The 17707-nt window shown below is 37.5% G+C and overlaps 1 protein-coding gene across 3 annotated transcripts in view; it reads right to left on the reverse strand.

The window, feature by feature from the left end:
• Positions 1 to 17707, reverse strand: part of LOC126174682 (spermatogenesis-associated protein 6) — a 195176-nt gene that overhangs the window by 15730 nt on the left and 161739 nt on the right. For 2 of the 3 annotated variants that reach the window (XM_049921055.1, XM_049921053.1), the window contains exon 8: positions 2567 to 2665. In XM_049921055.1, coding sequence (XP_049777012.1) covers positions 2567 to 2665 — 99 coding nt within the window. The remainder of the gene's footprint in view (positions 1 to 2566; positions 2666 to 17707) is intronic. The other variant, XM_049921054.1, reaches the window with a different exon arrangement.

A 17707-nucleotide genomic window follows, 5' to 3' on the forward strand; every position in this document is an offset into this window, starting at 1 on the left:
ATCTGTAAGATAAATGGGACTGTTCTCACCAGAGTGTCAACAAAAAAAAAGATGCTATAACTGTCACAGTTGAAGGTCAAAAAGCTGTGAAAGTGAAGAGGTACATGACTCACAGTATTAAAGAAACTTTTGCAATTTATAAGAGCAATTATACAGCTTCACATATTGGAAGATCAAAATTTTATGCACTATGACCTAAGTGGGTAGTTCCACATTCACCTAGAGATGACTGTTTATGTGTGTACTGTGCGAATTTTAAACTTTCTGTGGTAACTTTGAAGAAGTTACTGAAGCATGTGACATATGAAACCTTGGTTGGGCATGTGAAGTTATTAGTAGTCTGTGATGTAAAGTGAGAGACTTGTTTGTTTCAAGAATGTGGTGACTGTCCTGAAAAGGGAGGACTGTCTTTACAGACACTTGGCCTGGAAGACATAGCAGATAGCTCTACAGAAATTACATATGTGACACGGGAGGAAAATAAACTAATTAAGAAAACTGTTGCCTTTGACAGTTTCATTGATCAACTTGGTAAATGGTCAGTGAAAGCAGTAACATACCAGCATATGAAGAAATTGCAACAACACCACATTGCAGAAGTGAAAGGGTGTGTACAGGCTCAATAACCATGTTTAGTGCTTCACTGTGATTTTGAGGAGAACTGGTCTTTAATTCTCCCACAAGAGGTACAAGGGAGTAATGACCAGGTTTCAATTTTTACAGGAGTGACATATTTTCAAAACAAGACCACAAGTGTTGCAGTTATAAGTGATGACACAGGACATGACTCAGCACATGCTTTGCTAGCAATGCGCAAAATTGTTCAACTACAAACAGGGGCAGAGAAGATCATTATCATATCTGATGGTGCTCCTAGTCATTATAAAAATTGTTACCAGCAATTTGAATTGAGTAAATCGATGTGCCAACTGATTGGGTATACAGTGCTACTGGTCAGGGGAAGGGGTCTTGTGATAGTGTAGGAGACCTGCTGAAGTACCATGCTACAAAACATAATATTCCCAGACTAATTCAGAATGCTGAGGAATTTACGAGTGTTGTGAAATCTCACACATCCACAGCCCTCATTCTTTTGACCAAAGAGGAAATCGAAGAATTCTGTGATCAGAAAAAAGAAGAATGGTCCAATCAAACTACTCCTGTGAAAGGAATTCAGAAGACACATTTTCGGACTCAAAGTGATGGGTGAACTCACATTGCACGGATGAACTCATATTGCATGCACTTTAAAGAGCAAGAGAGATGAAATTTCGTTCATTCTGCCAACACCTCAGAAACAGCAGGATAATACTCAGATTCACATCTTGAGAAGGGAGATGTTTGTGGCATGTGTGTATGACTGTGACTGGTGGATTGCAGAGATTATAGACCAGTTATGAGTTAAACGAAATTGTAGTGAACTTTATGCTACCACATGGACCAGCTGTTGGATATAGGCTTCCAGCTGAAGGACAGCAACAACGCCATCAGTGCTCACTTCCTTTTCACAATGTTTTGAAGATTGTAAGTGCTCCAGTTCCTATTGGTTCAACAGGAAGGCATGACTCTACATCAAAGGAAGATACTGAAGCAGTGGAACACATTTTTAGTTCATTGACTGGCTAATTTCAGTACACAGAAGTTGTATAAATTGAAACCTTCAAGTCTTCGGACCTTTCACATACTTTTGGAACCATTTAAAATGCTTGAAAAATGAGTCTCTTACTCATCTTTCAAAACTAAAATTATGTTAACTAAGGCTAGGTTTTGATTTTTATAAGCCTGTTATGTGATGATGTGACATAATAAAACAGGTTTTATGTATGGCAAAAATTTCAGTTATTTATAAAACCTGTTCAACCTAAAAGTGGAAGCTCTCATTTTCAGGGAATGTTTATGGTACTAATCAACAGAAAAAAATCAAAATTTTATGGATTGGCACTGTTGGAAAAAAAATTGTTTCCATAAATTATAAAAAAGTTCAGAACGCTACAGGAAAAGGACTTTGACAGATAAGTACAAATAGAGGATTTTTCTGTAATAATAAAGCAATTAACTTTCACACAGAAAAAGCCCAACAAAATATCTAGAACTGTTCCAGAGATACAGCATTTTAAAATTTCTTCCAAAATCAGCATCTTCAAAATGGTATGCGGAGTGTCATCTTTGGAGGACTATATCTCGGATCAGAATTTTTTTTGTAGAAAACAAAAAAATATGTATTCCTTACTTAGTCCTTCATTTTAACACATACTAAATTCAATGACATCCAAGACTATGACAGTAAGATTTTTTCCTAGCCTGCATGAATTGATATGGACTATGCTCTTACTAAAACATTATACTATTATTATGCTGCATGAATTCACTGGAGATGCAGTATTCATTGATGGTACATTGACCGAGTACAGTACTGTTTATGAACACTAAACTGGTACACAGTACACTATCTGATTTAAAAGAAATATTTAAGAAAGTAACGAATGTGCACAAAGTCAATAATGCACAGGCATTAAAAACTGAAATTCTCTTATATACTCTATGAACAGCAATGAGCAAGTCTTACCGTTACCATTATCATCTTCAAAAACTGAGTTGTACTGGCTGCACATCAAGCAGGAACTAGTGTCATGTGGTTCAGGAACATTAACTGATCTTTCAGGATCTGTTACAAAAAGTAAATTATTTTCTATTTACTTGCATAATATGTTCTATGTATGTATTTTGAAACAGTGCTTGTAAGTTAACATACAACAGGGAAATAATAGTAAACTACCCAGCAGGAAAATTAATTATGACCTAGAGTATACAAAATGTTTAAACCAAGCAGAAGCATCTGCTTCTTAGAAGCAAGAACTAACTTTGTCACATAATTAGGCCCAGTCATGTTCCAGTTCAAAGTAGAGTAACCACACAAATTGCCTTCATGGACACATGTGACAGCTTGCTATTACTCTCATTCAATATACTGATAATGGAAAGCAGAAAAAAATGACAATGCTAACAAAGAAGGTGCTAGAATATGCCAACAGAAAGTTCCAACTGAATAGTAGTGTGAAAATTATGGATGCTGAGGGAATAACGATTATATTATGAAAAGGATAGATTGCTACTCACAACATAGAGGAGATACTGAGTTGCAGATGGACACAACAAAAAGACAACTAAACACATGAGCTTTTAGCCCCAAAAGGCCTTCTTCTAAAGAAGACAAAACACACACACACACACACACACACACACACACACACACACACACGCACGACCACTGTCTCTGGCCACTGTGACCAGATTCAGTGGCCTCGGTGGCAAGAGACAGTGGTCATGTGTGTGTGAGCTGTACTTGTATGAATGTGTGTGTGTTGTCTACTTATGAAGAAGGCCTTTTTGTCGAAAACTAACGTGTTTAGCAGTCTTTTCATTATGCCTACCTGCAACTCAACATCTCCTCTATACGATGTGTAGCAATCTGTCCTTTTTATAATATTGTTGTTATTCCATCCTAGGTTTTCCATTGTTGGATGTCGAGGAAAGTGTGATTATTTTTATCTGCCCAAAAAAACAAGAAGCAGGAAACAGCATACAAAAAGTATTCCATTGACAATATGTATAAATGGGCTAGTTGACAAAATGTCTATGGCAAAATAATACAGTAATTGTGAGAAAACTTTGTTGATTCTATCACACAGAATTGGACTTCGACGTGAGGTCAGAAACTCTCAGAGAATGATTCTATATGGTGACTTACATTTTAAAAGGTAACAGATAAAATGAATTATTACATATGAAGAACAAAACAGTGTTACAAACATTAGATCTAAACAGTACTTAATATGTGGATTTCACATGGTTAGTGGCTTATTTAGATACACTCTGGACTTGCAGATATTATATACTGTGAATAAATGCCAATAAAGTTGCTATGTGCGAAAATATTATTAACCACATATGTAATTTATTCTATGCAATTTATATGTAGCAGCACTCTAGAGTGTATGCCATTGCTTCTGTGTCAACACAACAGTGCTGCTACCCTAGCAGAGACTTCAGTTTGCTAGCCCAGACAATACTTACAATGTGCTGAAACACAAGTGCATATGGCACATTTAACAGACCCACTTATTAAGAAATACATTCAAATCTCTGGATTTTGGATTTAAAGGGACAGATAGAAGAAAAACTTTCATAAAAATCAAGGGAAACACAGGCAAGAGGAACATGACAGCATGATATTATAGATCTTGGAAGAAAGGCAAAGTTGCTTGAAAAACTCATGATGACTTGCATCATAAAAATATATTGAGACAAACAGAATACCTTCTTTATTCTTTATTGATGAAAATATACTATTGGAAGTGCTTGTAAAGCTACTTCAAACTATTAGTCAAAACGTCACTTTAATCAATCATAGCGGTAATGTCACACATCTTTGGATGTCAGTACAGCACTTCTAAAAAATGTGTGTTCTCTTGGTGTCTGATAGTAATTTGCACGTATCTCCATTAAAATAAAACAAAACACACACACACATACACACACAGAAAGAGAAAAAGAGGGGGGAGGGGGGGGGGGTTATGGTATGGAGTCGGAGGAGTTGTCAAGCAGATAGGATTGATTTTATCATCTATTAAATACCTTAAATCACTGAGTTGGTAGTCAAACATTTTTATTGATGGGTACCTTGCTCCATTTCATGTCACATGGAGGCTGAGGGATGGACAGTGTAACTCATTTTGCCTAGTACTATACGTATGAACCTTACTATCAGTTTCAAATAGTATATTTTGACAGCAAAATCCATAAGGGAGTAAATGTACTGTGAGTCTGCTGCCAGTATATCAGACTCTTTAAAGAGCTGTCTACAAGAAGTTCTAGAGCAGAAACTGCATACTATCCTTGTTACACATTTATGTGCAACAAACACTTTTTCCTCAATTATGAGATATCACGGAATGTGATTCCATAAGACATTATTGAAACAAAACTGAAAAGTTAGTCAAATTTTTGATATTTCGTATCCAAAATCTGATGTTATCTGTATTGTAAACATTTCAGAGCTTAAAGACGTTTGAGATCTGTAATATGTGAGTTCCAATTCATGCAGTATTTCTAATGGTGTGCTCAGGCATTGTGCAGTACTGAATAGCATGTGTTGTGTTTTATTTAAATTCAGTGACAATCCATTCACAAAGAACCACTTATTAACTTTTAAGACAATATTACTTACATATCCAAGTACTGAAGTTTCTTCATTATAATATTTTCACTGTTTGTGAAAACAATAATTTCTGCTTCTTGGACATATGACAAAAGATTACTGATATGTTGTCTGACAAAACAAGTGCAGCACCAAAAGACATGGGCAGATATCAATGTAACTTCATACAAAACCACACCATCAGCGAGTAAGAGTAGTCACCAGAATCCAGGCCTAGTAGGGTATATCAGCGGTGTGAACGGTGTCAGATGTTGAGTTATCACTGTAAATGGAGAAGATGCTTACACCTGTGAGACAGTGTTATCAGCACCTGACAGGGTTTGAACAGAGCTTCCTTTTGGCCTCCATTTGGTCAGCTGGACGAATCACACAGCATCCCAATTTGTGGGGCATTTGGATGTAGCAGCTGCCTCATGTTGGACTGTATGGGAACATGAGGGAAGACATGCTCATCATCAAGATTTCAGTCCACTACCTGTTACCACCACAAGGGAGGTTCTCTATATTGTGCACCAAGCATATCATACCTGCCACATCTGCACCTACCATCTGACAACAAGTAATGAACTCCTTGCAACATTCTGTGCTATCGAGCACCATTGGTCAGAGACTAACACCCAACAGACAAGAATTACTGTCCCACGTGTAGGCTGCTGTTAACACCACAACAAAAACAGCTGTGTTTGGAGTAGCTCTATGATACGGACACATAGACTGATGCTGAATGGCATTGAAGTGCATTCAGTGATGAACCGCAGTTCTGCACTACCCTGGATGACCATAGTCAGTGAGTGTCGCTATGACCTGTGGTGAGATCTTATTCTTTAAGTGTTTTGGAGAGGCTCAGATGTGTTACTTTGGCATCATGGTGTGGGGAGCCATTGGGCATGGCTTCAGGTCATGGTTGGCAGTGACTGAGGAAACTCTGACAGTACAAAAGTACATTACGGACACCCCGCATCCTCATATCTTACATATCATGCCACTGTCTCGTGGTTTAGTTTTTCAGCAGAACAGTGCTTTTACACTTAACACATCCCTCTATGAACTGTCTACATGATACTGAAGTACTCCCAAGGCCAGAAAGATCCCCAGATCTCTCCCTGATAGAACGTCTGAGATATCTTTTATGTCAACTCCACCCCAATGCCAGTACAGCAAGGACCAGTTACCAGAGTTGTGGGCCCAGTTTCCTCTGGAGAGGATACAATGGCTTTATGACACCAGTCTCAACAGAATCAGTGTACGTATTCAGGCCAGAGGGGGTGCAAAGTCATACTGGTACATGGGCTCATTGTGCCAGGTTATTTATACATTTAACTGATACTGTCACAGAAATATCATCACATATCCTCTTAACCTGTGGAATTTCATTTTGTTTCCTCCTCCCCTTCTGGATGCTTTCCTTGTTTTTTTTTGTTAGGCAGTGTGTATAACAAGAATGAGAATGAAAGCAATACTGATGCCTGTGATATGCCTATAGTAATTATTCCTCATTCCAGGGTGAGGAGCCATGTTGGCACTTGAAAATGGTGACAAAATGTTTCAAAAAGGTGAGAAAGTGATCAATAAATAGATTTGGCAAATGAACTGTTTTCATTTTTGATAATCCCTATGAACATGACTGGTTAAAACCATAATAAATTTCTCTATTATGGTCCTGGATGTGGTATGGCAACTTTTCTCTTCAAACAAATTTATTAATATGGACAGTTACATTGGTCATGCAGTATTGGTAATTTGATATTGCTAATCATAATTCGCAAAGAAAATCTACAATACATTTTTACAATTAATGGCATTCCAACACCCCAGTACTGGAAAAATAGCAACAAAATGTTTTTGGATTAGTGTTTCTTAGGAATCTTAATAAAAAAGTAATCATACTAGATTTTTTTGTACTTTAACTCTATGGATGTTGAGTCTCTTTCTGAGATGTCCTGCTACTGGTAATGATCAATACCTTTGTTATCTACAGCTGGGTCATCTTTTTCAAACTATAGAATCTTCCATTAGTCTAATAAGTAATCTTGAAAGGCATTGAATGACATCATTTTTGCAGTCTTTAATGTGTCACTGCACCTTTCACTCTTTATTATTTCTTTGGGATTTAAAAACCTAACAGTTGTAAGGTACTTGATGAAAACGTCTTTCCCATCATGTTTACAAGTTGCACTGTAATGTCTTTGGCATTCTTTAGAAACCGTAACTTGCCACATTCTTCCAGTTTACTAATCTCTTTGGTCACTTGCTGCTAGCACTTAGTTGCTCAAGAGGATGCAGATTATCCAACGTAAAAAGTTCATAATGAAGAACTTCAAAAATACTCTCAACTGTTCTCAAAGCAGAAGCCTTCAAAACAAAAGTCAAAAAGGTTTGAAGTATGTTTTCCGTTTCTGTACACAGCTTGTGAAACAAAGGCATTTGGTTTTTGAAAATGTTGTGTGAACTGTTACTGAATACTTCTGCAGATGAAATTACAAAATGAAGTTCTACTTCCATTATATATATATATATATATATATATATATATATATATATATATATATATATATAATAGAGGGAAACGTTCCACGTGGGAAAAATATATTTAAAAAGAAAGATGATGAGACTTACCAAACAAAAGCGCTGGCAGGTCGATAGACACACAAACAAACACAAACATACACACAAAATCTAGCTTTCGCAACCAATGGTTGCCTCGTCAGGAAAGAGGGAAGGAGAGGGAAAGACAAAAGGATTTGGGTTTTAAGGGAGAGGGTAAGGAGTCATTCCAATCCCGGGAGCGGAAAGACTTACCTTAGGGGGAAAAAAGGACAGGTATACACTCGCACACACACACATATCCATCCTCATATACACAGACACAAGCAGACATTTGTAAAGGCAAAGAGTTTGGCCCAAACTCTTTGCCTTTACAAATGTCTGCTTGTGTCTGTGTATATGAGGATGGATATGTGTGTGTGTGCGAGTGTATACCTGTCCTTTTTTCCCTCCTTTTTTCCCCCTAAGGTAAGTCTTTCCGCTCCCGGGATTGGAATGACTCCTTACCCTCTCCCTTAAGACCCAAATCCTTTTGTCTTTCCCTCTCCTTCCCTCTTTCCTGACGAGGCAACCATTGGTTGCGAAAGCTAGATTTTGTGTGTATGTTTGTGTTTGTCTGTGTGTCTATCGACCTGCCAGCGCTTTTGTTTGGTAAGTCTCATCATCTTTCTTTTTAAATATATATATATATATTTGCCTCTCAATCCTTCTTAAAAAACCTTAATCCTACTCCCAACATCACCACTGCTGAAGCCCAGGCTATCCGTGATCTGAAGGCTGACCGATCCATCGTCATTCTTCCGGCTGACAAGGGTTCCACAACTGTGGTACTTGATCGTCGGGAGTATGTGACTGAGGGACTGCGTCAGCTTTCAGACAACACTACTTACAAAGTTTGCCAAGGCAATCCCATTCCTGATGTCCAGGCGGAGCTTCAAGGAATCCTCAGAACCTTAGGCCCCCTACAAAACCTTTCACCCGACTCCATCAACCTCCTGACCCCACCAACACCCCGCACCCCTACCTTCTACCTTCTTCCCAAAATTCACAAACCCAATCATCCCGGCCGTCCCATTGTAGCTGGTTACCAAGCCCCCACCGAACGCATCTCTGCCTACGTAGATCAACACCTTCAACCCATTACATGCAGTCTCCCATCCTTCATCAAAGACACCAACCACTTTCTCGAACGCCTGGAATCCCTACCCAGTCTGTTACCCCCGGAAACCATCCTTGTAACCATTGATGCCACTTCCTTATACACAAATATTCCGCATGTCCAGGGCCTCGCTGCGATGGAGCACTTCCTTTCACGCCGATCACCTGCCGCCCTACCTAAAACCTCTTTCCTCATTACCTTAGCCAGCTTCATCCTGACCCAATAAAAAAGAAAACTCTTTGCCTTTACAAATGTCTGCTTGTGTCTGTGTATATGAGGATGGATATGTGTGTGTGTGCGAGTGTATACCTGTCCTTTTTTCCCTCCTTTTTTCCCCCTAAGGTAAGTCTTTCCGCTCCCGGGATTGGAATGACTCCTTACCCTCTCCCTTAAGACCCAAATCCTTTTGTCTTTCCCTCTCCTTCCCTCTTTCCTGACGAGGCAACCATTGGTTGCGAAAGCTAGATTTTGTGTGTATGTTTGTGTTTGTCTGTGTGTCTATCGACCTGCCAGCGCTTTTGTTTGGTAAGTCTCATCATCTTTCTTTTTAAATATATTTTTCCCACGTGGAACGTTTCCCTCTATTATATTCATATATATATATATATATATATATATATATATATATATATATATATATATATAGTTATAATAGAAGGAAACATTCCATGAAGGAAAAATATACCTAAAAACAAAGATGATGTGACTTACCAAATGAAAGTGCTGGCAGGTCGACAGACACACAAACGAACACAAACATACACACAAAATTCAAGCTTTCGCAACAAACTGTTGCCTCATCAGGAAAGAGGGAAGGAGAGGGAAAGACGAAAGGATGTGGGTTTTAAGGGAGAGGGTAAGGAGTCATTCCAGTCCCGGGAGCGGAAAGACTTACCTTATGGGGAAAAAAGGACGGGTATACACTCGCACACAAACACTATGTGTTTTCATTAACTTTTCCCCCCATGCAGAGACTTTACTTTTCAAATTATCTGTCTTTTAAGCCAGTCACTACAAATTATTTTCTCATCTCAGAAAGTTAATTTTCAAAATTGCACAGTGTATCACAGCAGCAGTTTTGTTACTACAAAAAAGTTACAATCTGAAACAAAACTAAAAGCAGGTGTAGTAGAGGAATATTTGACACTAACAGCAGTAGTGCAAAACATAAAAAAACACTCCAAAAAATCAAAAAGGAACAACCTATCTCAAATATTAGAAACCGTTCAGGTCAGATTTTATCTTTCATCACTGGAGTATTCCAAAAAGTTAACTGAATAAACAGAAACTTAAAAACAAATGTAAATAACTCCTTTTCTTCATAAAGGGGCAAAAAAAGGTTGAAAATGTGAGAAGAGGTGACAATGTTCAAAAAAGGTGATAGATGACTCACTCCTCAGCCTGCCATTATGAAGATGCTGTTTCATTGTGTACACTCCAAGCTTTTATTAATGCAGCACTATGCATTCTTTTAGGTGGATAAGATGAAAATCAGCCACTAGTAAGATTTCTGACACGAAAATATTAGCGCTTCTAAAAAGAAATACTGTGTACGAAACAATCCAAAGTTTTTGAAAAGTTACCAATAACACCAATTGTGTGTCACTTAAATCTCAAACAACATGATTCATGAATTGAATAACAGAATGTTCTGTGGAGTGGCCCTTTTGAAATCCGAATTGAGACTAAGTATCTTATTTTGAGAGAGGTTTGTTATGGCACTGTCACCCATGATCTTTTCGGTAGCTTCAAGAAGCAAGGAAGGAAGGAAGAAGGAGTGAGACTGGTTGGTAATTATTAACATCTCTCTTACTGTGGTTCTTGCAAAGGGGTCTGTGAATAGTACAAGTTAGTCTGCTTGGAAATTTATGCAAAGAACGGGATTTTAGCACTTTACTTGAAATATTAACATTGCAGGAGGTTTTAATTTTGAGGAAGTTAATCATGGTCTTAATGACTTGGTCAAAATATGGAGTCATTGTGATTTGCCTGTGTATATGTGACTTTGCTTCTTGCATGTATTCTATTGCTTTATCATTTGAACTGTCCATACCAATCTTCTGAGCTACCTTAAGGAAGTAAGTAATGACTACATTGGTTGTTTTACTTAATAACAAAATCATCATCATATTTCTTAACAGATTTCCTGGTTTCTTTTTTATCTACTGCCCTTACATATTCAGTTTTATCATGTGAATTGTTAATTTCAGACATTATGTACAAGCTTTTTGATTTTCAATCACTTTAGTTAAGATAGCATAGTACTTCTTGTAATATGCAATCATTCCTACTTCTCTATTTGTCCTAACCATTTCAAACAACTTCCTTCACCTTGCATAATATTTCTTTTGTAATACAGGGGCTTTTGGTGTCTTATTAGTGTCATACTTTATCTTTTTCTTGGGAAAGCACTTGATGGTTGCTTGGGTGGTTTAAGGAGGAGGAGGGGGGGGGGGCAGAAGGGACCAAACTGCTTGGTCACCAGTCCCACAGTTGATGGAAACTTGTATATACAGACATTAAATTTGGAAGTGACATCTGTCAGATCTTTTATACACACCTTCAGTCAGTTTTCTGTATGTCTGCCTTCAAACTTTTTGTTATCTGTTAATTAATTATTCTAACTTGGATAGATGTTTCATGGGTTTCTTTTCATGTCAGATTTATATGTAAAATCACCATTTGACTGCTTCTGTCATCATCATTGTCAGGTGTTATCTGTACACTGTACTGGAGTATTACTTCAAGAAGGTGTGACTGACTGGCCCTCTGCTGGGGGTAGATGGAGGTGCACATGATGTAGGTCACCAACCTGTTGCCAAATTCTTTATTAACAATCATTAGCGTCAGAACAATTGATGCAGGCTGCAATGGTGGGCCAACGGAGAGTCGAAAAGAAGAGGATGTGGCAATCAGCACAAGATTTCAAGTAAGTGTTTTAGTCTGCCAGGTTGTGTTCTTTGTTTACATTTTCTTTTCCATTTGGGTCAATTGTACACTTCTGGTGGTAAAGGTAAGTGGAATATCTGTTGTTGAGAAACTGAAAACCCAAGAGGCAATTTAGTATTTGCTTGATGGTAGCTAGAGTTAAAGCTTATAACAAGGCTTTGCATAGGAAATAGGTCATTTAAGAGACAAAAGAAGGTTGTGGTTGACTTCTAGCATGTCTCCAACCATCCTCAATGCTAATACTGCCTCAATAGTGGCCCCATTTTTGGGTAAGAAGGGGAACATGTTTTTGTCTTTTTTGATAATTTTTGTACAGTAATGAAGTTAGGGAACTGGAGAAGTGAGGTGTTATTGTGTTATAAGTATGGCTAATTTAAAATTAGTAGGCAACACTAGAAAATATGTAATGCACAATGAGAAGTTCTGGGATGTTCAGCCCTTTGTGATCTTTCAGGAAGGGTTAGTAGTTCATTACAGGAGAAAGAGTAGTTCTAGATATTACTGTGAACTGTTTAGTGGTGAAGTCCAAAAAACAAGGAGAATTGGCAGGAAAGTTTTGTAGATTGTACCAGTAAAGTCAATATTAATACATATCACTTGACAGAATGATGATCGTGCCAATAAGGACTGGGTACTTTATGCATTTTTACTAGGTGTGGTGACTGAGGTGTCATGAAAAGTGCACATGGTATTCCCAAAAACATTGGACGAACCACTGTGGCAGCTTTGTTTGGAATTGAGTCAGTGACTGGGCTGAAGGACAAGCGAGCAGTTTTTAATACACATCATATGTTATAGATATGGCTCACCAGGCAACATTCAACTGTTTTATTAAGTCACATTGTCAATGGTGCAAACAGGTTGGACAAGCCATTCAAAGACATCTGCAAGGGCATGGTATGTGGAATCAAGGTAACACTCACACCCCATATTAAGTTGGACAAGGGGTTGTGTGACCACTGCACAATGCTCCCAATAAGTTTGACCGAGGGACACCCATGTGAGAAATTAGTGGTAGATAGTTGTCTAACCAGCTATGTAAAAGGAATATTTGGCAAGTTTTTGTTGGATACAGGATTATAGATATCCTTGGTGAGCTGAATTATATTTTGTGCCATAAATTTGAATCCACTATGGTGTAGACTAAGTGGTGTATGGTAATAGTGTTCACTTTTGTAGTTTGGTACTGTTGACTTCCTGAGTGGGGAAAAGAGATTTCTGGATGTATGTGGAAGTTCTCTCTAGTATAGGCGGCTAAATCATTGTTTTGGGCTAGAATTCCTGGTTAAACTTCATGCCAAAATCAATCTAAAACACTGCATAGTAAAGCTGGATGCGATACCATTCTGTTCTGGTTTTACTGAAAGAACTGCACAGTCACAAGGAACACCCAAGATGTTGGGTTAGTCAGTTATCTTTATAAACGGTTTCTTAGACCCAAATCACAGGATATAATACAGAAAGGTACAGGAAGGCTGTTTTGAATGAATGTAGGAGCTGATATGTTGATTAATACTCCACATGTAGTAGGATCCTTTCCAGAAAACAAGAAACTGGATCAGGCACAATGTTTTGTTCAATGTACTTTATCTTTTGTGCAGAAAATTGGTGGAAGTCAGGTAATGTCTGTCACTGTAGACCATTAATTCATTCCTCTCACACTGCAACAAAGTTTTGCATGGCTTTTAGCCTTTAGTATTGAAATTTGTAAAATATGTTCACTAAAAATGTTTTTTATAAAGTTGCTTGTATCAAGGTGATTATTAGTTGGAAAATGGTCTTAACATTTCTGTGAGTTTATTACACAAATACAAATGGAATGCTAATTTCAGTCCTTGCAAAAACTATCCTGGAATTACAAAATGAGAACTGTTTATGTTTTATGTTCAAGTATTGACTAGTAACAAGCAAACCAGTGCAGAGATTATGTATGCTTGCTAAAGCCTGAATGAAATTAATGACAGAATATGAATCAGTATAATAAATTGAATTCTAAATGACCACATAATTGAAATAAGGTTGTTACAAAATTTATATAAGCCGGTAAATTTGGCAGCCTGACACCTGAGATCAATACCTCATGTCATACTTATCCCAATGATCATATATTGGTACATTTCTTGAATATGATGTCTTCATAACATTCTGTATTAATTTTACTTAACAATTTATCATGTTGAAGCTCCTTCAAATCTTGAGTGCATGGAGATTGTTAATCTGTTTGACATGGCTGACATGAGCCTGACATCATTTTTGCTTAGAACATGGTTGTGGTATTGAATGCTCATTTGGAAAAAGACAGTACTCAATTTACATTCTGAGCTCCTAACTTTATGCCTATTAAAAATTTACATGTGAGCCCACTAACTCCTTATCTGTTACTAATGCCAGTGACTATAATGTTGTATAGATAATTTGAAGCTTGAGGCATGCCCTTGTACATGCTTTTTAAAAACAATCTGTTTTATCAGTATAGTCCAAAAAAGTACATTCACCATCACAGAAAACTTTGATTCTACATCTAAGAGTAATTGCAGGAGTCATCTAAATTCATCTTAGAAAAGAAATGATTCCTGATAACTTTGGCAATAGCTCTTCTGGATGCAGTATCCACTTTAGATTTAAAATTGTCACAAATCAGTATTGTGTCATTAGGCTTTCTAATTGCCACCATAAAGGTGTCACCTATTGAGTAGATATTGACTTGTAACATGTCAATTTTGACAAAAGGATGCATCACACCTCCCAATCCTTCACAATGATGAAAGATGCATGCCAGATTTGAAGAAAGTTTATTTGATTAGTTGTTGTGGATGTCACACTGTGGGAGGAACAGTACGTGATCAGTGCATTTGTGATGAAAGACATGAGCATAGCACATCCCATCTACAAGGCGGGACAGTGAGTCAGCATCTCCACCTGCTGTGGAGCAGCTTGTTCCTTGATGTCGCAATTTGGAGGTTTTTTGCAGCCACAGAGAAAAGAGTTGTCATACAACAATGTAAACAGCAAGACTTGCAAAATCCTTATGACTGTCAATTGAATCCTGTCTGAACTAAGATGATTTCAAAATCAGTCAGCCATAATAACATATTTTGAAAATGGTGAAAATTTTGATTTGCGGTAATGAGTCATTGTATTAAGAAAACTGATACAATAGTTTAACATGGAATTCTTCTGAGTTATTTCAGTAGTACAGAATAAAATCCACACTCTCTTTCAGCACCCAAACAGTGCAAGGAGAGGCGAAGTCCATAAACTACTACTGGAACATGATTATTTGGCCCTGCCTTGTAGGTCGAAATCAGCAAAACATAGAAACAGGTGACAGCAATAAATTTCATTAGCACATATCAACAAGGCCAAGAGGATGACACATCATAATTTCGACAAATCACACTTCCTTGACTGTGTTTCACTTCAGTATGACTGATGCTCCAACACCTGAAAACTGTAAATTATCATGTCTCCTACTGGTTTCATATGCCAGCTATCATGCTTTTAATAGTGACAAGTTAGAATTCATAACAACGTTGTTGTGAACAACATTTTACTTACCACAGGTACCATATTTATTTTAAGCATGTTAGATTCTTTACTATTTTCAGCGTCTTAAAGCTTCTATCAAAAATAATACCATGAAAAGGAAAATTACCACTCACCATATAGCGGAAATACAGAGTCACAGATAGGCACAACGAAAAGAATGTCACAAATAAAGCTTTTGGCCCATAAGGTCTAAGGTCTTCATCAAAAATAGGCGACACACACACACACACACACACACACACACACACACACACACACAAATCTCTCTCTCTCTCTCTCTCTCTCTCTCTCTCTCTCTCTCTCTCTCTCTATCGTCTACTTTTTATGAAGGCCTTACAGGCTGAAAGCTTTTGTGACACTCTTTTTGTAGTGCCGATCTACTATTCAGCATCTTCGCTATATGGTGAGTGACAGCTTTCCTTTTCATAATACTGTTACATTCCATCCTGGATTTTCCATTGTTTCATTCTACGAAAAATACAGGTTTTTAAATATTGTTATGAAATCTTCCCATTACCTGTAAGGCAATATTTTTGGTTGTTACCATAGATCAGAGAATGGTTGCAAGACAGTCAAATCTGGTTATCATCTAGCTTCACTTACCTTATATTATGATCAAGACAATTCAAAATAATTTTTAAATGAACACACTGTCATTATAATAGAAGATGGCCACGAGTGTGGAAGTCGATAATTTTAACATGAGAAATAGTTATAGTTATGTAGTTAAAAAGAAAACCTGTGAAAATTGTAAAGCTGAAATTACAACCCTAAACGAACGAATTTCAAGCCTACAATTCATAGTCAATAACTTAAAAAGGGAAATAGCTGGACTGAAGAAAGAAATCGGCGAAGTACAAACAGTGGAAAATTCGTGTGAATTGAAACAAGATACATGTGATAAATCATCCGAGTGGATAGCAGTGTCGCAAAAAGTTCGGTCTCAAATCACGAAAACTGTTAAAAGTGTTACTTTCTTAGGGGGGGGGGGGGGGGGGGGGGGGGGGAAACACACAACAACAAATATGATGTATCATAATGAGTGTACAACTGATCGTGACGTTGTAAAAACCTGCAATCCGGACACCAACAGTAAACTTGGAAACAGTGGTAAGGGCAAACACGTATCATTAAGGAAAAAGTGTGGTATTCTCTTGCTTGCCGACAGCCACGGCAGAAAGCTATCAAGCATGCTCCGAGAGAAAAATCGAGAAACGGCAGTGACTAGCATAGTGAAACCTGGAGTGGGAACACACCATGTCGTAGACATTGATCTTCAGATGAACACAATAGAGGATAATGACTTTATTGTATGTGTAGCGGGTTCGAATGACATAGCTAAAAATGAAGCCGATGCCTGCGTTTAAAACGCTACAGAACTTTCTAGAAGTGAATAAATCTAGGAGGAACATAATAGTAGCCACTGTGCCTCATAGACACGACCTAATTTACAGATCATGTGTTAATAAAGAAATTAGGAAAACTAACATCAAAATTAAGAAATTGTGTGCAGAATACGCAAAGTGCGATGTACTGAACGTCACATCAGTGAAATAATTAAAAAAAGACTATTACGAAATAGATCAGTCTATCAGCTTCCTGAAAGACTTACAAGCAAAAATGAGGAAAGCAAATTCGACAAGAACGAAGAAAGCAGGAAAGAGGAGACATCAGAAGATCCACAAAGGATTGCAGCAGCTACACCTGTAAGAGTTAATTTAAGATCAAGGCGGAATATACCCAAGGAGGATTTTTTCTATCCCCCCTCTGAGAAAAAGAAAAAACTTAGCATCATCAAACAAGTTAAAGATACACCATAAAACTGGCAAGGACTCCATCAGCAAATTGTAGTAAATAAGGTAAAGTCTGAACCTCCTCACCAATGTGTAAAAAAATTAAACAAAAAAATTCTTGATCTAAAAGTATACATCCATAATGTACAAGGGCTCATAACCAAACTTAATGAATTACAGATTTTGTTATCAAGTGCAAGTGAACTGTCAGATACACAGATATTATGTATTAATGAACATTTCATGAGGTCTTTTGAAATACAAAGTGTTGTGATACCAAATTTTAAACTCGTGGGTCACTTCTCAAGAACATCTTACGAAGGTGAAGGCAGTTGCATATTTGTAAAAGACAACATTACTGTTACACCTCTTGTATTTGCAATTTGTATAGTATTGAAAAAGATATAGAACTGTCAGGTGTAGAGCTTACAGATCTAAATCGTTTATATAATAGCACTTTACAGGTCACCCTCTGGTAACATAACGACTTTCTAC

Source organism: Schistocerca cancellata, chromosome 1 (assembly GCF_023864275.1).
Source record: "Schistocerca cancellata isolate TAMUIC-IGC-003103 chromosome 1, iqSchCanc2.1, whole genome shotgun sequence".
In the NCBI taxonomy this organism is placed as follows: Eukaryota; Metazoa; Arthropoda; class Insecta; order Orthoptera; family Acrididae; genus Schistocerca; species Schistocerca cancellata.